This window comes from Pygocentrus nattereri, chromosome 18, assembly GCF_015220715.1.
Source record: "Pygocentrus nattereri isolate fPygNat1 chromosome 18, fPygNat1.pri, whole genome shotgun sequence".
Classification (NCBI taxonomy): Eukaryota; Metazoa; Chordata; class Actinopteri; order Characiformes; family Serrasalmidae; genus Pygocentrus; species Pygocentrus nattereri.
The window spans coordinates 25,178,523-25,199,879 of NC_051228.1; the positions used below are offsets into that span (position 1 = coordinate 25,178,523).

At 39.2% G+C, this 21,357-nt stretch overlaps 3 protein-coding genes across 3 annotated transcripts; 2 read left to right on the forward strand and 1 right to left on the reverse strand.

Moving 5' to 3' along the window:
• Positions 1-206: 206 nt before the first annotated feature.
• parm1 (prostate androgen-regulated mucin-like protein 1) lies at positions 207-7,619 on the reverse strand. Its single transcript, XM_017700229.2, has 4 exons — positions 7,478-7,619; positions 6,516-7,187; positions 2,849-2,927; positions 207-721 (listed from the first exon to the last, which is right to left on the reverse strand). The coding sequence occupies exons 1-4, from the start codon at positions 7,524-7,526 to the stop codon at positions 640-642; spliced, it is 882 nt and encodes a 293-aa protein (XP_017555718.1). The 5' UTR covers positions 7,527-7,619; the 3' UTR covers positions 207-639.
• Positions 7,620-11,081: 3,462 nt separating this feature from the next.
• LOC108428841 (claudin-23-like) lies at positions 11,082-11,822 on the forward strand. Its single transcript, XM_017700179.2, has one exon. The coding sequence runs from the start codon at positions 11,082-11,084 to the stop codon at positions 11,820-11,822; it is 741 nt and encodes a 246-aa protein (XP_017555668.2).
• A 5,161-nt stretch (positions 11,823-16,983) lies between these two features.
• On the forward strand, positions 16,984-20,020 carry LOC108428874 (claudin-23-like). Its single transcript, XM_017700227.2, has one exon. It carries the CDS (start codon positions 17,004-17,006, stop codon positions 17,811-17,813), a length of 810 nt encoding a protein of 269 aa, XP_017555716.1. The 5' UTR covers positions 16,984-17,003; the 3' UTR covers positions 17,814-20,020.
• The last annotated feature ends 1,337 nt before the right edge of the window (positions 20,021-21,357 follow it).

The following is a 21,357-nucleotide window of genomic DNA, read 5'->3' on the forward strand; positions in this document are numbered from 1 at the left end:
ATAAAATGGTAAAATATATTGGATAGAAAATACAAAATAAAATGTGATGTAATTTTTGCACAGGCACGATTTTATGTTTTATTTTTTCAGCCAATATGTTTAATTCACCGCGACCCTGACGGAGAAGCGGCTTAGAAAATGGATGGATGGATGGATGGATGGATGTTTAATTCAGCAAATTAACTGTAATTGTGCATTAAAAAATGCAGAAGTGTTTTCTCTGTAGAGGATGTGTGCATTTTCACTTAGAAAATCAACAAAACATGTAATCCCAAAACCTGTTCAAACCTTTGCATACAACTGTATACTGACTAGATTTAAGATGAGTTCACTCACCAAGATATCGTTTTTTTGCAGTGAATTTTCAAAGTAATAAAAAAACGAAAGCTTTCAATCATTTATCACTTCAAATCTATTGACTCATTTCTAATAAAATCACATTTTACATACCCAGTGATGTGGTTCTATATAACAATCACACAATATCACATTCATTAGAAAAACAGCAGACGGCACTGATTGTCAGATCGCACACCTTCTTCTTGCCCAAAGTAGCAGATGGGAGTAGAAGATTTGGACTCCTACAGTCCAAATGCTGACACCTGCATAAAGATCACTGGAGCAGGGTGAGTTCTACCCTTAGCCCTCAAACATGGGGTTAAGGACATTGCCAACTGATCCATACTCTGTGTCGTCCAGAAGACGGCCGTAGGAAGGTCGCCTGTCACATAGAGACAGAACACATGAGGGCATGGACTACTAGTTAATCTATAACATCATAACTAAAATGTTAGGCTTTTATGACATGTAAATTAACATTGAAGAATGCAACCTATACTGCTATTGGACAGCTGATTGGGACATAAGCTGATAACACAGTTTACTACATGTGAACTTTTAAGCTCTCTAATCGTTCGGGAAACTAATTTGCGTCAACAGAGAAGAAGGAGCTATATAAAGATGGAATACTCTGTCGGTATCATATCAAAACCTCATAACTAATTGTGTTTATTTTTTTGTATTATTTGAAAAAGCCAGCTGCACTTTACATTGGAGGATTTACATTTGTACTTAGTTAAAAGTGGAAGCATGGAGCCTGTGAAAGTAAAAAACTGTACATTAGGGGTGGGTGATATGGAAAAAAGTACAAACTTTAACAATACATGACACATATCACAATACTTTGACATAGACAAAATATGCTAGTTGTATCACTAAAAAATCATCATATTTCCCACCCCTAATCTACATTGCACATACTGCTATATATATGTGTTATATACTATGTATATATTGCATATATACATAGTATATAACAGTAAAAAGTCATTTTCTTTGGTGGCGTGTGATGCAGTGACTACAATAAGTAAGTACTGGTCTCCACACACAGACAAATTAGCATAGCAGTGGGCAGCTTGCACAGCTAATAAAAGAATAAATGAAAATGCTCTGGAACTTGACTGACTGACAAGTAATTTGAATGCCTAAATGAAAATGTAAGTATGTTTTTTTTCCTCTTGGAAATGAAATTGAGTAAGTTGTTTTATCCACTGCATTTTCAGAAACAAGAAATGGCCCAAAGGGTCCAACAAAACTAGCTCTTGTTCATTTTCCACCAGCACCACCATCAGAATGACTGCTAACTGGCTAACACTGCAGCGTCGGGGCAGAGCGGGCACTTTAACAGGCAGCAGGAAATGCCCAGTCCAGCTCTTCCCAAAATGAAACACAGAGAAGGGGTGGCACAATATTTAAGGAGGGTAGACACTTCTAACCACTAGATAACTGCAAAGCCCTCCTAGGACACAATTTAAACCAAGCAACACAGCTAACAACATTAGCAACAACCACAACTGCTACCACAGTCCCTTTTTAAACCAGGAGTGAGGTGTCCCCCCCGAGAGACATCCCCCTAAGCTCCTCATAGCAGCACGGCCAAAGACAGATGCCATAACATGAAACAATATTGCACTGATCTGTATGTACACACTCAAAAAACATCTTCATTCACTCTGAAGAAGAATCAAGCAAAACCTCCATTTGTTTTCCCTTGATAGCGTGAACTAATGCATTAGCCATCTCACTTTATAGTTAGCTTAGCTTAACACTAGCTAATACAGTATGTGTTTTTCTGCTCTTGCATACCCACACAAACGCCCACATTTACACAGAATTACGTGGAGAATTTTTTTCTCAGACAAAAGTAAAAATATGAGGGAAAACATAGATGCTAGCCTAAATGCTGATATTTTAGCGTTAGCTTCCGAACTGGCTTGTCACCCTAGCGAACGTTTTGCATAGTAATTCACACACCGACATAACATTCTAGTTAACATTCTGGAGCATGTATAGTGCTTGGTGATCTTATCTTCGCCTGGACAAGTAAAGGATTTGCTAAATTGTTGCTGCAAGCTTAAGCTGTAAGTGTTACCAAATGCAGAGGAGAGCGCTATCGAGCAGCATTAGGTCCTGCTGGTACCAACCTTGATCAGGTACCGAAAACCATGAAACTGGAACCAATAGCCTACTGGACTGGTAGCCAAAGGACAAAAGCACATTCCCTGTTTTGTGGTGCCAAAGTTTCTAGTACATTATGCAGTGGAAAAATGCCATAAACGTACAAGTATACAATTTGAAATAATACTCAAGTACAATTTTTTTATAAAGCAATTTACATTGAAGCATGAGAAATGGACCAACTGAAATGGCTCAAAAAAATGACTCCCATTAATTTACAGACCATTAAAGTTCAGGACATTTATCCTTCCCCTACAAAAAACATCACTGTGGAGATTTTGTACCAACTGCAATGACTTGCAGTATACTCACTATATAAGACCTTGCTTACCTCATTTTGAAGTAATAGGCTCCACCAAATAAGACTATCACAAGGATAATGAACACGATGACTATGGCTGCGACACTTGCTGTAGAGGAAACACAAAAACAGCCAAAGCATTGTCAACTGACTTCTGGTTAGTTTCAATCCTTAGCATGAGGTTACTGAATGAGTCAAATTCAGGATCTTCATATCTTACATGTTTATAAGGACTGTGCCAAACACTTATCACAATTCTTCTAATGAGCAAGTGGTCAAAAACAGACACATGTAACTGCCAAGGTTCTTTTAACTGATAAACCATGATTTGAGCAACAGAGGTGAGCCAGAGGTTGTAGCGTGCGAGTGAACAATCCACACTGAACCATCTATATAAGTAGAAACAATCATAAATCCAGTAAACTAGTCAAGTCGTAGTAGGCCAAAGTCATTGTAGAGATTACAGAAACAGGTCAACAGCTAACCACTCTGTCAAGACAAAACAGAGAGGCCTACAGTATATACAAACCCAGTTCATATACAGTTGAGACAGTATGTGAAATGTGAATAAACTCAGAAAGCGGTGATTTGTGACTCCACATTGACCTATAGTTAAACAAAAGCAGTACAAAGGTAATATATTTACAGCTGTACCTGATCAACGTCATTGTTTTTGTAAATATTCACCCACTCTGAAATAGATGCCTGCTACATGTTCCAAAAAAAGTAAAGACAGGAGCAATTTAAGACAAAGAATTACTGTTAAATGGACAGAAAACATTTTAAGAGTGATTCTGTAAATTTGCTTGGGTATAAACAGACTATTTGGGAAAGGCTGAGGATGGTTCAAGGCTCCTTGCTTTAGCAAAATTGCATCAGCCCATAGTTCCTCAACAAGTGATTGCAAGGATTTTAGGCATTTTAATCTTTACAGTGCATAGTATTACCAAAAGATTCAGGAAATCTGGAAAAACCTCTGTGCACAAAAAGCAAGGCCAAAAAACATTTACAGGATTTCTTTTACTGATGTGAATAAGATTGTTGTCATTGCATTAAACAATGGCATATTAAGACTGTACTTGGCAGAGTGAAATCCATATGTCAACAATGTCCAGAAGCACTGGCTACTTCTCTGGGCTTCAGCTCCTCAGGAAAAGGACTGATGCACAGTGGAAACACGTATTGTGGTCTGATAAGTAAACCTTTCAGACTATTTATAGAAATAACAGACATCACGTAAAGGACCATACACTTTGTTACCAGCATAAAAAACCAGTGTTGGTCATGGTATGGCAGCGTATTAGTGGGTGCACACAGGTGGTGTAACACAGCGGTAAACATGCTCCTGTCCCAAATTGTTTTGGGATGTGTTGCAGTTGTGGAACAAGCATATATTTACAAAAAAAAAAATCAAGTTCATAGAATAAAACATAAAATGTTACTAATCACTGCTTCCTGTTTTTCATTGGCATTTCGCAAACTGTCCTAACTGTTTTCCTTTTTAGAATTGGGTTTGTACATACACTCATAAAAAGATGCCATAAAGGGTTCCTTGCGCAATGCAATAGAACAACCACTAGTGATTCTCTAAAGAACCTTTCAATAGCTGGTTCTTTTGTCAACCATTTTTGAGCATGTAAAAACAACCATTTTAAAGGTTAAAGAACCTCTAGGAAGGAACCTTCAATTGGTACAGAACCTTTATATGATGTAAAGATTCTTTAAGCCTTTCAAAGGTTGGTCACACTCACAAAAATCTCTTTGTTGGCTCTTTAAGGAACCAAAAGTGGCTCTTCTACAGCATCACTCAAAAACCTCTTTGTGGCACCTTTTTAAGGTCTAATGAGTCCACAGACTAGGAACAGGTGCTGCTGATCATCACAGTCTGTACTCTTGTATACCCACACAAATGTCCGGATTTTCACAGAATTACATGGAGAATAAAACAAAATATTTTTTTCTCAGACAAAAGTAAAAATATAAGGGAAAACATAGATGCTAGCCTAAATGCTGATATTTTTAGCGTTAGCTTCCAAACTGGCTTGTCACCTTAGTGAACGTTTTGCAAAGTAGTTATTCTAAAAACAGCAATTCACACACTGACATAACATTCTAGTTAACATTCTGGAGCATGTATAGTGCTTGGTGATCTTATCTTCACCTGGACAAGTAAAGGATTGTTGCTGCAAGCTTAAGCTGTAGACGTTACCAAACGCAGATAGAACGCTATCGAGCAGCATTAGGTCCTGCTGGTACCAATCTTGATCAGGTACCGAAAACCATAAAACTGGAACCAATAGCCTACTGGACTCATAGCCAAAGGAAGCCAAAGGCTTGCGTGGGGCAGGCCTAGAAGACTGTGGTTGCTCTGTGGTTGTGTCATCCTGACATATGAGGCAATTTAATTAATATTTAATATATCAATAATCACCTAGGCATGTCCTAAGGTTAATCTGAATAGCTTATTTTTTTAATCTTAAATGAGTCATAACAACAAGAGCACAAGGTACAGGTATGGTAAACATTAACATTTGGCAAATGGTTAAAGTTTGAGGGACAACTTCATTTATTAGTAGACAAATTATCTTTTGCACTTCAGGATGTTACTAGTAACAGAAAATGGCAAACTGTGGTTTTCTATGTATTTCTATGCATTTAGCTAACATAGCTTCAACTGCAAAAGTACTAGACTCTAGTTTTTGGCGTTTGTTATCAGAAGAAATGTGTTAATGTCTGATGTTGTAAACAATCTAGGTCACGCTGACATCTGATGTTAGATATGCAGGTTGAGGTCAAAATACTTTGTACTTTTACAGAGCAAATTTGTGGTTTGACATGTTTAAAACTGCAAACAAAGCAATTTTGGGTAACATTTTCCTGAAGTCATTTCCCCATGATATCACAGTACTGGGTAATGGCTCAATAAAATGATTACTGCTTTTACAGATTGCAGAAACGTAACTGTTACAGACAGCCCCCTCCACACCTCCCTGACCCAAATACTGATTATCAAGCCCTCCTGGATCTGGATCAGGTGTGTTAAAAAGTTACAAGGCAGGGCGTCCTCAGGACCAGCATTAAGAAAAGCACAACTGAGGACCTTTCTATTCACTCACCTCCCTAATTCTTTAATCTGTTGTAAAGTGGGCTCGAGGAAGGCTCAGTTCAAATGAAGTATATTATAATTACTATTTTTAGTAGTAGTAGTAGCAGTAGTAATATTAGAAGCAGTAATAGTAGTAGCAGTAATGTGACCTTTGTAGTCTTAACTCAATCATGTCCAAGAACTAAATTTAGTATAATTAGGATAAAAAATTAGTTCTGATTCTGATTTTAAATGATGACATTTTGTATGGTTATACCCTGGAAAACACCCAACAGCACTCCTTTTATTGATATTCTATGACAAGTAAATCCTTTGCTTTAACTGACTAATGAATTTGCATTTTCTTTTGTTTTGTTACAAATAAGTAGTCATATATGACAGAGAAAACATGATAAAAGTGATGAAATCCCATCAGTGTCAAATGTCAGATGTGGACAGGAATGGGTTAGAGATTAAAGTGAACAGTTCTTCCTTCCCTTTAAATTTTGTCTGTAGCCTTTCCATCCATCAGTGTATTTGTTAAATCAAAGGTTTCAGAAATGTCACAAAGTATAGGCCCTAGACTCAAAAGATAAAAATCTGAGGCATTACCTGAACTCAGAGCCTTGGGAGGATGGCTGTTGATTGGCTTACTTGATGTTTTGTGTTGCGTTGTGCTTGATAAAGGTTTCGTTTGCGCCGATGATGTTTTTGTTACCATCTTTGTTGACGTCTCCTGAATAGCTGAAGTGGAGGGCTGAGGTTTCGTTGAAGGAGCACTGCTTTCAGTACTAGAATTCACGTCTTTTGTAGTTGAATTGAAAGATGGTGTTGTGGAGTTCAAGCTCACTGATGTAGGCGCTCCTGTTGTCATGGCAGTGGTTAGATTTGCAGTGTTTGTGCTGTTGAACTGCTCTGTTCCTGTGGTGTGATTTACAGCCAAAGTTGACACAGACTGTGTAGTTGTCCCATTGGCTGTCTGGTTTAAGGTGACATGTTGTGTAGTCTGTGAGCTTTGAGGGGAGATGGTACTTGAAAATGGAGATGATGTAGTTGACTTCTTTGTGGAGGCAGTTGGTGGAAATGGAGAGCTTTCAGCTGATGTTGGATGAGTAGATATCGAGCTAGTCGTGGATGTAGGTTTTGTGGTTTTCGGAGAAGCAGTTTCTGCAGATGAGCTCTCATTTAAGGTTGTTGCTAGTGGTGGTGATGAAGAAGGTGACAGTGATGTTCCCAGGGAATAGGTTTGTGTTTCAGTCGCGCATCCTTGACTGATTATCAAACCTTAAAGAGAGATCATTAGATATACACTTAACTTCCACACAAAGTCTTCAGTATTCATTTTATGTTTCATGACGGGATGGTTACAAAAGCATATCTATAATCTGATGATCGGCACATCCTTACAAAACTACATCAGGTTCATTCTCAATCAGTGACAGTGCTTCAATAAGCAAAGCTCACTATCAACCGTGAAGCTGTCGCCTTCATTATGTCCATCATAAACTGGCCGACACTGGCGTTGAAGTAGCGCGTAGTAACTTTACAACTTCACACTTTGTAGACAAACCTACCTGCTAACACAACAAACGAGAAGCTCACTGCTGGACGACAGTTCTTCATTTTGCGGTCCCGGCGCTGTTGGGCTGCTGTTCTCCTACTGTTGGCTACCCCACGACTGCTGGAGCACTTTGCGCGCTGCTGCGAAGAACAAACTGTCAGTGATGAACCACAATTTCGCTTTCTTTTTTCCCCACCCCTATTTCAAACAAGCCCCGTCTCCTTTTCCAAGCATGGCTAGTTGGATCTGGCGTACTGCGCTAGGATTGGCTGTAAGATTTGACGTCCTGCGCTAGGATTGGCTGAGAGCTCTGGCGTCATGCTTTAGGACTGGATCGTGTAATATTCATATTTTAAGAACTGCACCGTTCTGTTTTATCATTACATGCCAATACTTCAGCAATAGCTTTGTAAATAAAAAAAAAATTACAATACTTTATCAGCCTGGCATCGAGAGAAGTCCATCTTGCTCGTGTTTAGCTGTCAGTGCTTTTCTAAACACATCTTTGGTAAGTAGGGCTTGATAAATCATTTAATGGGAAGGAACATTTGCTTACACAAATAAAGGTGGCAGAAAGAAAGTGTCTGAAAGTAGATCAGGACCCTCGACTAGTATCCAATCCTAGCGCAGTACGCTAAATACAGTTAGCCAATCCCAGAGCCGGTTAGCGCAGGGGGCGTGGCCTGTCCGGAATTACTCAGGCCCAACGTGTTTCCGTCATGACATGTCTCTTATAGAACACGCCAACAGTAAATATAACCTCATTTACTTTTATTGTTCTGGGATTTTATACATGAGTGGATCTTTTGCTTTTTATGTATTTAGTTAACTTTTATTTAATCCTCGCTGAAACCTTGTTGAGGTTACAATCTGTTTTGCGAGGGAGGATTGCAGGAGCAGATAAACAGAGAGTTCACATACATTCATAATAAATATACAGACATAACAAACATCAGGGCAAACAATATATACAGCTGATGCAAAAATATCCACGCAAAATACTGGTTGTATGTGGGTTTTTCGTGGTATATTATAACATAGGCATCATCTTATATAACATGATATAATAATAATAATAATAATAATAATATACAATATACTTTATAATGACCACCTGTAGGAATATGACATAATGGGCAATACTGGCCATACTTTGTAAAAACGTTGAGAAGGCAAAGCCTTTTATAATAAAGTACAAAAAGGTTTTTTTTTATGTCAGAGTCAGCTTCAAAAGAAATCAGTGTTACTCGAATCACCACAAGGTGGAGACAAAGAGCGCTCTATGGGCCCTCAGCTGAAGACACACACGCCAGTATATCATTGTGAGTTATTTTGAATCATTTGTAGGATTTTAAGAAGTCAGTTTTATAAAGATGAAAAACTAAATAATTAGATGCATTCTAAGCAAAGGAGCTGTCAAACTGCTCCATGTGTGACAAAATGAATGTTTCTTTTGTATAATCCTGGCACATGGTTCGAGACCTCTTGACGTCTGGGATGGTGGCCTGGACTGAATGGCCCTCATTTCCTGGGAAGAAACTTTTGCAAGAATAAACAAAGTGGAACATGTGAACAGAGAGTGTCTCATAAACATGTGATATGGCTGTATGTCCATGAATATTTTCATTACTTATTTTTTCATTACTTTAATAACGATAATGATTTAGTCACATGTTTATTACATCACTTTCACATCTTCTGAATTCAAATGTTACTTGATAGTATTACTATGGCCTTTTTGGTGCAGAAAGCTTCATGAACATTAGATTAGTTATCACAGTGATGTTACACTGATAGAAAGGGCTCTAAAGTCTTCCTGGCAAGTCACCAATTGATGCAATGTATTTAAGTCAAGAACATTTCCAGGTATTTTAACTGTTCTCAGTACTTGCATTCCCGAGTAATGGATCTGAATTCAGGCCACTCCAAAACCACATGCAAGGATGTATTTGGGAAACACTGGCTAATCTATGCTAACAGTGTGGACAGATTTAGCAACTTAGCTTACAGAATTGTCACCTGCTTATGTTAAGTCAAGGCCTTGGTGTTACATTGCACAGTACGATTTTGAAACTGGATGTGAGAAAAACCTCTCTGGCTGACATGAGTGCTGAAATAACAAGCAGGTTCCACAATGGTAAACCAACTGCGTCATCATTCCATTAGCCTGGGAAGAGAAACAACAGCGAAAATCAGGTTCAGCTTGATTCCGCGCTTTGTTCTGTCTTGGTACAAGTTTCTTTTCTATTATTTTCTTTAAACTCAAGACTTAAGAAGTGTATTAGAAATATATTAATAACTGCTTAAATGTACAGCGGTTTATCTTTGTATGAAGGTACTGTACCTGAAAGACCAACTATCTGGACTGTCAGGAATTTTTTACAGTTGATCAAACCCATTTTATTTGCTGAGTAACAACCACTGGCATTCTGTTAGATAGCATTATCACGGGACGTAATCCGACTGCCAGAAATGACAGGCATGTAGCAGTAGTTTCGAGACACTTTACAACCATTGACATATGTGCCCAAAATATCTAAACTGAAACTGAACTTTTATGAAAATATAAGAAATATGAAATATGAAAATATATGAAAAAAATATAAATATATGAAATATCCTTCACGGCTTTCCAGACTAGTAATCACAATAAAAATTACACATTAAATTTAGTCAATTTTCACTGGGGTGGGCGTGAGGGTGGGGGTCCCATGTTGAACTGCTAATCCAGCACTAGCTGACTGCTCACTCATTGTAGTGGCACTGATCTTAAACGTAATAGCAGCAAAATGTTTTGTTTAACAAGTCTTCTTCTGGAAATGCTCTTTTTTAGCTTGGTAATGTGCTCTTCCATACATTCATTGATCTTACACATTTTACAATGACATCACAATAAGTTTATTTACATGGACCCCACAAAATTTAGATTTTCAAACATTCATTGCATCCAAGAAGTTAATTAGGGGTCCCAAACCCCCCAGAACCCCTGTATTTTGTACCTTGGTTCTAGAGAAAAACGTGGTGTAGAAAATGTATGTACTAAGCTAAAGGAGAAACCCAAGCTATGGCCAGTAATAGCAATTGATGAGACAGGCCTCAGCGAAAGTTATTACATGAAATGTTTATGAATAGGTACATGGGGGGACAGAGGTACAGGGGGGTGTTGTAAGGCATAATATTGAATTTTTTTAGTTTTACCACTTTTTTATCGTTATCAGCATTACATACAAAAACGTATTCCACAAGAAGCCATTTCACATCACCATTTCACACCTCTCTGAATCACTTTTGTTGACATTTCAGTGAAATTTTGAAAAATCCACATTAAGAGCTAAATTTCGGGTACATCTGGCTCCAGTTTTGTTTTGTAAGCCTACTAAGTCAGTACAGTACTGCTGTATTCCGTGCAGAGGCCAATCACCCCACAAACTACTCTAATACAGACCGGTTCTTATTCCCCAAAGACTGTAACAAAACACTGCTGAAACTGGAGGCGCTTTTCATCCTGGCTGAATAGTCAGTCATGACTCCAACCTACATCCCACTACCACTGCTGTTTCTACTGCTGCAGCAGGTTTATTTCCACAAGTATCTGATCAAATCTTTATAGTCCACCAATGCGCACTCCTGGGATTTTGATTTTCGGGCTGGTCTTGGCACCTTGCGGTTGGATCTTGGACTTGACGAGCACAGTCGCGCCAAGCTGGCGTACAATCCAACATATCACAAAACAACCTGAAGATCTGGTGCTGCAACAAGGACTATGGGACATATGCAAGACCTTCACAACATCCAGGAATGTGTACTGTAACCAACAGGACATTGAATACTTTTCCAACCGAGTGGTCACGACTGGCCAAAAGTTGATGGTGACGTCTCTGGTGGTCAACCTGATTGGTATGGTTGTGGTAGCAGCTGGAGTGAAGTGTTGGAGAAACAGACCACCAGACTGGACTGTGACTGGGGTTGGTGGTTTTCTTATTTTCTTCTCTGGGATCCTCACCCTCATCCCTATTGCGTGGTTTACCCACATGCTTCAAGATATCAAAGCACCATCTACAGATATCCGTGTTGGTTACTGCATCGTGGTGGGCTACATGGGGGGCCTTATGGAAGTTCTTGGCGGGGGTGCCATGCTTGCAGGAATACGTAGATGTTTTGATGGGCGGAACCGTGGAGAGAAGCGCAGCAGGAATACGTTTGGAGCAGTGATAGCACAGAGGGACATTGGGAACCAGAACAGCATGAGCCAGGAACCATATCCTGGAGTTTCCTCTCAAGACAATGTGAACTCCCCACAGAGAAGTCAAGGGAATGGACTGGTCAACACATCATACTCTTATGAGGCTGATTTGTGATTGAGGAGTGAGTCTTGTTTGGATGATGTTTTGTTTATATTGCCTAATGTAGATCAGGGGTGTCAAACTCACCTAGTACAAAGGCCATATTAAAAAACCTCATCAAATCTGTGGGCCAGGAAAAATGATTTCTTTATTTCATTTTTAATTAATGTGGTGCTAGAATCTGAACTGGTCCTTATTTACTTAAAATATCCAAAACCTTCAACAGTAAAAGACAAACACTTGTAGTAGACCTTAAAATATTACATGGACATTTGAAATATTTAAAATATCAATGTCCCCAGGAGCTCGGTCTGTTAAATCTCCCTATTTGCTTGAACTAGTCACCTGGCATCCTTTCGTTGCGAATTCATTGACACTTGGACTCTGCAAGTCTGGAGTTTGCAGGCTGCTGAGCTAATGTTGGGTGTTTATATTGGTTGTAGCTGAAAGGCATTTTGGTGATATGACTAGTGTGGATTTGTGCAGAATTGTGCAGAATTGTGCAGAATTGAGGTGTAACTGCTGTCCCATAGACTGTCGTTGGGATTGGAGAGTCAGAGCACATTATGTTGCAGTGCATGCTGGGGACTGTAGTGTAGCACACTGTGAAACAGGCTAATATTAATAGAAAATTAAAATGCTTTTGAGGGCTGGATAGGATTGTGGGACGGGCCTGGCCTTACCTGCACAACTTGTGTTTGACACATGGGATATAGATGTATAGTAATACTACAGGAATGTCTAAATAATTCATATAAGGAACCTATAATACATTTGAACAATTACAATAGATCACTACGATAGGATACAGATATTATAGGTTACTTATAATTAAGAATGTCTAGACTTACTCGTTGATTAAGGATTAACAATTGATGAAGGTGATTTTAGATCATTGTAGACATTGTAGATGTTGTACAACGATATTGAAATATTATAGTTTCTTATAGTATTACTATAGATCTTCTTGTTAGACAGTATTTGAGTAGCTCGCACACTGATCACTGTCAAACTCTCAAACACCTTATCTGGGCAGCTGTTCATCTTTTCGCTCATTATTACGGTTAGGCCCAAAAATATTTGGACAGTGACACAATCTTCATGATTTGGGCTCTGCATGCCACCACATTGGATTTGAAATTAAACAACTGAGATGAAATTGGAGTGTAGACTTTTAGGTTTAATTCAAGGGGTTGCACAAAAATATCCTATGAAATGTTTAGGAATAGCCACCATTTTTCTACAAAGCCTCCTCATTTCAAGGGCTCAAAAGTAATTGGTCAAATTAAGTTTACCATCAATAAAATGTTAATTTTTAATACTATGTTGAGAATCCTTTGCAGGCAATGACTTCCTGAAGTCTGGAACTCATGGACATCACCAAACGTTGGGTTTCCTCCTTTGTGATGCTTTGCCAGGCCTTTACTGCAGCTGTCTTCAGTTGTTGCTTGTTTGTGGGGTCTTTCTGCCTCAAGTTTTGTCTTAAGCAAGTGAAATACATGGTCGAACAGGTTGAGATCTGGTGATTGACTCAGCCATTGTAGAATATTCCACTTCTTTACCTTAAACTCCTGGGTTACTTTCTCATTGTCCATCTGCACTGTGAAGTGATGTCCAATCAACCTTGCACCTTGTGGTGAACCCTCTGTATTTGCTCTCATGATGTCTTCTCTTTATGTTAGACTGAAATACTGATACACCTACTTCCTGGAGAGTTTTCTTAGCTTGGGTGGATGTTGTGAAGGGTTTTTCTTCACCATGGAAAGGATTCTGCAATCATCCACTGCTGTTGTCTTCTGTGGACGTCTAGGCCTTTTTGAGTCCCTGAGCTCACCAGTGTGCTCTTTTTTCCCCAGAATGTACCAAACTGTTGATTTGGCCACTCCTAACATTTCTGCTATCTCTCTGATGGATTTCTTCTTTTTTTCAGCCTAATGATGGTCTGCTTCACTTCCATTGAGAGCTCCTTTGACCGCATGTTGTGGGTTCACAGCAACAGCTTCCAAATGCAAATGCCACACCTGGAATCAACTCCAGACCTTTTACTTGTCTAATTGATGATGGATTAATGAGGGAATAGCCCATGCAGCCCATGAAATAGCTTTTAAGATAATTGTCCAATTACCTTTGGACCCTTGAAAAAGAGGCAGCTACATTTTAAAGAGCCAAAATTCCTAAACCCTTCCTCCAATTGGGATGTGAATACTCTCAAATTAAAGCAGAGAGTCTGAACTTTAAGCTCATGCTGATTATACAACTGTATCTTGAATATGTTTTGGTAAACGGCTAAAATACCAAAACTTGTGTCACTGTCCAAATATTTCTGGGCCTAACTGTATGTCCATTCCAAAGGACTTCTATATTCTCTGCTGTTTTGTGCTCGCATTCTGTCACCATGCAAATGAAAATAATTATTGGGCTCAATGTAAGCCCACCACACATAGTTTTTTTTTAACAGAAAAAATGTTATTGCTTCCAAGTGTATGACAACTTACTGAACTTGTAAGAGAATCTTGCTCTTTAAATGATATTTTTGACATTTTGACTAGATGTCAGGCTATCTTGAATTAAGTCTAGAGAATTTAGGATAGAGCTGATCTGGAACCTGCCCAAACATTCATGGAAAATGCAGTACAGCAGAATTCTGGAGAACCTGATCCTGGATCAGACTCAAATGATTCAACTAGATCTCTGCTTGGATTTCACACCAATGCAGCTACTGGGCAATGGGCACCATGCATGTTTGTTATCCTCAACTCTAGTCATAGATGAGCTCGGAGGGCTCAATAGTGGCATCTCTGCCTATCTCTAGACCCAGTCCTGGTTGCTCTGTGGTTTGATTTTGAGTGTAGCTTTCAAGCATGTAGATAATATATTGCTTTTATTCTCACTTTCCGAAAGTTGGAGCACATTGCATAGATGAATCACATACTCTAGGCCAGGAGTCGGCAACATGCCACACTTTTATTGCCCTGTTGTGGCTACACAGAAGAATTAGATTTTTAGGTTAAAATAAAAGAATCCTCCTTTGCTGTAAAATAAAGCTCTGCTGTTTGTTCTAACATAGTTTTAACAATTAATGGTCTTAACCACTGTAAATCTGCAAATTCACTAACCTTTAATCCTAAATATGGGTGTGCAGAGTGCTGGTCACCATAGCTATGGAGACAGCAATCTTGCCTGGCTAGTTGCTAACGAAAAGGCGCCATTTAAGGTGAAATGGGAAACTTAGAACAAGAAGCTGATGAATGAGAAGCTGAGTTCGCTAAGAGACATTTTACAAGAGACTATTTCACTTTTGCTGGAAAGTTTTCTGCTGCAGATGTGAGAAAGAGAAAGATATGTTTGTCTTTATTGCTGTAGGAAGCTCAGTAGTACTACTGTTCATCCTTTTCATAAAGGCTCAGTATTTGAACTTGTTGAAAGTTGTCAGGTGCTGATGATACCAACACCACAGATTATTACATAGACCTGAGGGGCTTCCTACAACAAAAACAATCCTTCTGTAAAATAGGAAAATAAAAACTGAAAGTTATAGAACCAGTTAAAAAAGAAGGAGAGAAATGTGAGGTGAGCGAGCCGATACTGTGTCCACATCACGATGATTTGTAACATTTGTATGCCTGTAAACATGGCAATAATATTGCATGAATTGATAATAAAACAAAACTTGGAATATGAAGAATGAATGCTGGTGCTGAGTTTCGAAATGCGTTTCGGGGCCTGAGGGCAGATGCCTTTTCTTCATTTATTTCATTAATTGAATCATCTGCAGTGGACTTTCTGTAGCCTGCAAGCTGCCCCTGCCCACTTAGGAACCTAACAGTCAGAGACCCCTGGGCAGACCAGCTGGCCAGGTCAGTAATCCACCCGTGGATTATAATCTGAATGTCTGAGTTAAAGAAGGTAAAACAAGTTTTAGGTACACAGAAGAGCAGCAATGAATAAAGAACTGACACACACAAACACACACACACACACACACACACACACACACACACACACACATACACAAACACACACACATACACAAACACACACACATTTTCTAAGCCGCTTATCCTTCTGGGCCTCTGGGTAAAGAACTAACAGAGACTTTAAAAGATTCAAGTGCCAGTAAATCTTTCACCTTTACGCTAAAATATACAATGTTGTACGAATTTAATGATGCCACACATTTCCATCAAATCAAGCTTACATCAGTTTAAAAGGATTTTATTACCTCAGCTAAAATTCAGGTGTTGATGGAACAAAATTGAAACATTTTGTTGGAACTGAGCTCTATTTGCATCAACATACACAGCTTTTATCCACTGAAATGCACTTTACAAACCGGTTACTTAAAGACAACACAATTCATTTATTTAATGTCAACATATCTTCAGTCTGTAACTGATATTTTCAGTTTCAGTTTGTTCTGTGAAGTGAACCATGTTGGTTCAGGTTTTCGAGTGGAGAGAAAGAATGAGAGAACAAACAATAAAATACTGTTTTATTGACCGGGGATCTTTCCTTGTGATTCCACAGTCAAAAAGGTGTGAAACTCACTGAGGCAGTACCCCTCTTGTCGCTGGGGTGGTCTTCTCAAGGGTAGATCTCAGTAGCTTCAGTCAGGGAATATAATTGTACAATATTGTAATTTAATGTTTCTGTTCTGTTTTAAAATGTTAGGTTATGAAAAGGGAGAAACGAGAACATTTCCACTGGGGAAAAACTTACTTAGGGTACACAGTTAGACCTTAAAACCACTGCTGTACCTTTGAGGGAACGTTTACATTGTTTGTACCTTGATGAATGAAAAATGTACCCGCACATAAACACAAGAGTCTTTATGTCTAACTGCGACTCTTTCAGGGAGGCTCTCTCGAAACCCGGCTGTCGAAGCCACACTGACCTGAAGAATGATCGAACAAGCCTTAAAGAACTAATGCACTGCTGAACTCTTCACTGAGCTGCTGTCATGAAAGAACTTTGAAAAAAGAAAATAAACGACCAGTGGTGGCTGACCAGCCCAGCCCAGTCCAGTCCAGCTGTCGAAACTGCGCGCTCGGAAGCAGCTTCAGGGAGCTGCGCGCCACACCCCCCGCCGGGACCCACCCAGAGTTTCAGCCTTGTGTTTACTTAAAAGCACCGCGCGAGACAGTCGTAGTTGTTTTCTTTTCTGCTCGCGAGCTGAGCTCCGCGCTGGGACCGACAATGCGCACTCCCGGCATCGTCATCTTCGGCCTGGTGCTGTCTCCGTGCGGCTGGATCCTGGACCTGACCAGCACGGTGGCGCCCAACTGGCGCACGCTGACCAGCGTGTCCGGCCAGTCGAGCGACACGGTGATCAACCAGGGCATCTGGGACATCTGCAAGAGCTTCACCACGTCCAGCTCCGTTACGTGCAACCTGCGCAGCACGGACCAGACCTACTTCAGCAACCAGATCATCACGGTGGCGCAGGGCATGATGGTGGCCTCGCTGATCGTGACCCTCATCGGGCTCGCAGTGGTCACTCCTGGAGCGCGCTGCTGGCGGAACCGACCCCCGCGCTGGGCGCTCACGTCTTTCGGGGGCGTGCTGATCTTCTGCTCGGGTGTGCTGACCATCATCCCCATTGCGTGGTACACGCATTTGCTGCCCTCGCTCAACACCACCACGACCTTCACGAACCCCAGCAGCCCGGGGATCACGGTGGGCTACTGCATCGTGCTGGGCTACATAGGGGGCATCATGGAGGTGCTAGCCGGCGTCGTGCTCTTCGTGGGTGTTTGCAGTTGCTGCGGTGGGAAGAACCGCGGAGAACAGCCTGTAACAATCCCCGGCCCGACCAGGTACACCGCCAGGCCCAGACCCAGACCCAGACCCGAGCCCTACCCGCGTACCAACGTCCCGACCTCCACGAGCTCCAGCTCCAGCGTGTCTTACCCCAGAGAAGAACTGGACTTCCCCAGAGCCAAGAGCCAGTACAGAGGAACCGTGAACCCGTCCTACAGCGGGAAACCCTACGACGCAGATTTGTGAAACACGGTGTTTGTTTAGTGCAGAGGTGGGTAAAGGTAGCGAGAGCCCACCCAAGTAGCAGCCAAAGTGAAATAGTGTCTCAGGACAGAATGAAGTGAAACCACCCTAAAAGCTAAATGAAGTAACCGTATGAAAATTACTACAGAGAGAAGATTAAGACTGTAAAAACTACGAGATTAATATAATGCTGCATACTCCCTTCATAATCTATAATACTGACATAGAATTCTGTAATAAACTACAGTGATCGTCTGTCCGTTTATAGGTTATTAAACTGTCTGTAAGGGCTGTATGTTATGGAAATCCTGTAGAATGTCCTGCAGCATTACTGAAGATCTTTTTCAAAAGTAGATTCCTCACAGACGTTTCCATACTTAACGGTATCAAAAGCCAAGAAATAAAAAGGTGGCACTTTTATAACACTAACTTCCCAAGAGGAACAACGCTTCAGAGACAGACGCAGAAATAAAACTCATGGCCAGGGGTGCCACACCTATTTATTTAGATAAATAGAAATAAAGAAAGTATGTTTTAAATCAGGTTTTAAAAAGTATTTTACAATATTACAATATATTTGGTAATACATACTTCAAAAATACAAAATATGAATATCATCAATGTCCAAAGAAAAACAAGTAACAGGAGATGGCTTAACTTTTAGTGTAAGTTAATGTAAAGAGACTTTATTCTAAGTAATTTGGGAGCATTTTTATTGGTGCATTCAGGGTGAAATTTTCACACAATGTAAAGGAGAACTGCCATGTTCAAATTATGTAGAAAAATAAAAATCAACAAAAAATGGATATGCTTGTTATTCTTTGGACAGAGATGATATATTAAGCTACATAGTTCAAAAAATGTTTGCTTTCTTACTTGGGAGAATAGGGTAAACCGTCTGTAGGCTTTATGAGGGCAGTATAGCAGTGATATTTCTGTCAGTTTACCTATTATAACAAACCCAAGCAAACAGGTTGAGAATGACACACTCCCACCTATACGGTCTTCTTCTGTAAGAGGACTTTGAGTAAGGTTTGTTACATCAGTTAAATAATGTCTCAGTTCAAAGTAAAGCAGGTATTGAGCTCCATATAGAACTGCATGTTAGGTGCTGTCCTTCTCTTTTTGGTCTTAAATATAGAGCTACGGCTCCAAAGAAAGAGGTGTGAACTGACAGAAACAAATGAATCGGAACGTAAAAAATGTGAAAGATTACAATCAGGTAGAAATACTTGAATAGAAAAGTTATCGCCTGGAAAAGGAAAGTACAGACTGTAGTAAGTGGTCCATGCAACTAAGTGAATGGAATTAGTTACTACCCACCTCTGTCTTCCTAAACATCACCGTTGAACTTCCTCTGAACTTTTAAGCCCTTCATCTGAAGGTTTCTTATAACAATCTTTTAAACTGAATGACTGTTTACAGCTGCTTGAGCCACAACTCTCCTCCTGCACTGACCGTCTAATGAGGAGATTGCAGCAGTGGCCGGCATGAAGGATTGAGATTCATGCTTTGAAAGAACATCCGATTCCATAGTGTAGCCTATGCATAAGAGAACCTGTACTAGCAAATCAGTTTGAAGTTATTTATTTTAATGTTACCAAATCCTTTTATAGTATACAACATGACATAATAACACAGATAACATATCACTGCTGTTCAAAAGATCTCAAAAAATAGAACGAGAAGGCAGAAATGTTCTTAAATTTAAAATGAATGTGAAGTGACTTTATTCCTTGTGATTTTGGAGCACTTTTGTCAGTCCGTTAATGACGAAATTGTCATATAAGCCAACAGTTATAAGCTAATGCAACACAGCTGCTGTGTTCAAATGATATAGACAAGTAAAAAAAAAAGGATAAATGGAGCTACATTCTTTGGAGCAGCATTGATATGATGGTCTCTTGATCAGGGAAAGAGTAATTATACTGTATATATGGATCTATATCATTGTGTCTAACTGAGAAGGAACATCTGGCAGACTTAACTATAACTGACTCTCAGAGCAGTTGCATAGTTAGGTTTTCAAAAAAGGGCTAGTCAAATATAGGTCACGTGATGTTTAACTGTCGACTTTAACAATCCTATGATGCTTGAAGCTTTCACTTTGTAAATACACGTTCTGAATGAATTTGAGCCTTGTGGACAAACCTATTACTCAGGTATATTCGTACATGACGGTGTAAATAAATATTCATCTTTAAAATGTGCAGGTTGGCTTTCTTTTAGTTCATGCACGGAGATGTTGCTGAATGACTTCAGAGGATCTGTATTGCCCAAGAAAACAAGAGTAGTAACCATCCTACATGTTTAATCCAGTGCAGCAGGTTTGACTGGTATTTTTGGTGCGTCTCCACCTCAAGTACTGAAGGAAGTATGCCCAAGTTATGCAAACACAAAACTTGTCTTTCTTTTTAGTTCCTCATACTTCAACTTGTGATTTTTTAAAAAGATATAAAAACAATTTAGAAGATTTACAAGTGTTTTTCCACACACTCAGTATGTCGATCGCTCTACAAGTTAATGATCTACAGAACACAGCATTTGTGCTTTAACTACAGTCAAATCATTTCAGATACTATAATGTTGATGTTTTAAAAATATTAATCATGTTAAGAATGTGCTTTAAGCTGTAAGCGCTGCCATGTTTCTCTTAGAGTTTGTTGGTTAGTACATTGTGTGTTCTTGAGGGTGGTGAACCTCGCCATATATATATATATATATATATATATATATATATATATATATATATATATATTTTATATTATACACACACACATACATATATACATATACACACACACACACACACACACACACATATATATGTTCAGTTCACAGGTAAACAACCACACTAATAAATAAAAGTCTTTATTGAGAAAAGTACACATTTATGAAAAAAAATGTATCTAATATGGTCCACAGCCATGTTTTAGCCATGTGTTAAAAGAGCATCTGATAAATCTGCTTCAGCATGAAACTTGAATACAGTGGACTGTAAAATTCTAATGGATTTTAAGTAGTTTTTTTCACAAGGTTTAAATGAACCACAGTGGATCAATACACTGCTGTAGTTCATCATTCCAGAGAATCAACCTACAGTACTGTGTCAAGGTCAGAGGTCACCCTACATTTATTTGATTTCCAGTCAAAATGGCCTTTAAGTACACGTTATTCACTTTCTCAGGAGATATTTCTGAGGAGATTAGGTATAAAATGATTTACTTGCACAAAGAGAAATCAAAGGAATGAATGAATACACAAACACAAATACATTATACATGTATATAAAAATCCCGCTGCTGTCAGAACAAAACCTTGTATCTCCAAAATAAAAACTTTACAGGAGAAGGAAAAAAACTTACTTTACTTTTAATGTAAGTCAATGGGACCAGACTTTTTAAAATGTTATTTTGGGCTGTTTATTTTGGTCCATTCATCATAAAATTTACAGTCAATGTAAAGGACAACAGTCATTTTCAAATTATGTCAAAAATTGAAAATCAACAAAAATGGATATACGAGGTTTGTTCTGACAGCAGTGATA

What these genes read in the sequence shown, in the direction of transcription:
- parm1 (XM_017700229.2), bottom strand. Translation starts at nt 7,526, where the DNA reads ATGAAGAACTGTCGTCCAGCAGTGAGCTTCTCGTTTGTTGTGTTAGCA. An exon ending in TCCCAAGGCTCTGAGTTCAG is followed by an intron (nt 2,928 to 6,515) that starts GTAATGCCTCAG and finishes TTTCCTCTACAG; the next exon opens with CAAGTGTCGCAGCCATAGTC. An exon ending in GCCTATTACTTCAAAATGAG is followed by an intron (nt 722 to 2,848) that starts GTAAGCAAGGTC and finishes TCTATGTGACAG; the next exon opens with GCGACCTTCCTACGGCCGTC.
- LOC108428874 (XM_017700227.2), top strand. Translation starts at nt 17,004, where the DNA reads ATGCGCACTCCCGGCATCGTCATCTTCGGCCTGGTGCTGTCTCCGTGC.
- LOC108428841 (XM_017700179.2), top strand. Translation starts at nt 11,082, where the DNA reads ATGCGCACTCCTGGGATTTTGATTTTCGGGCTGGTCTTGGCACCTTGC.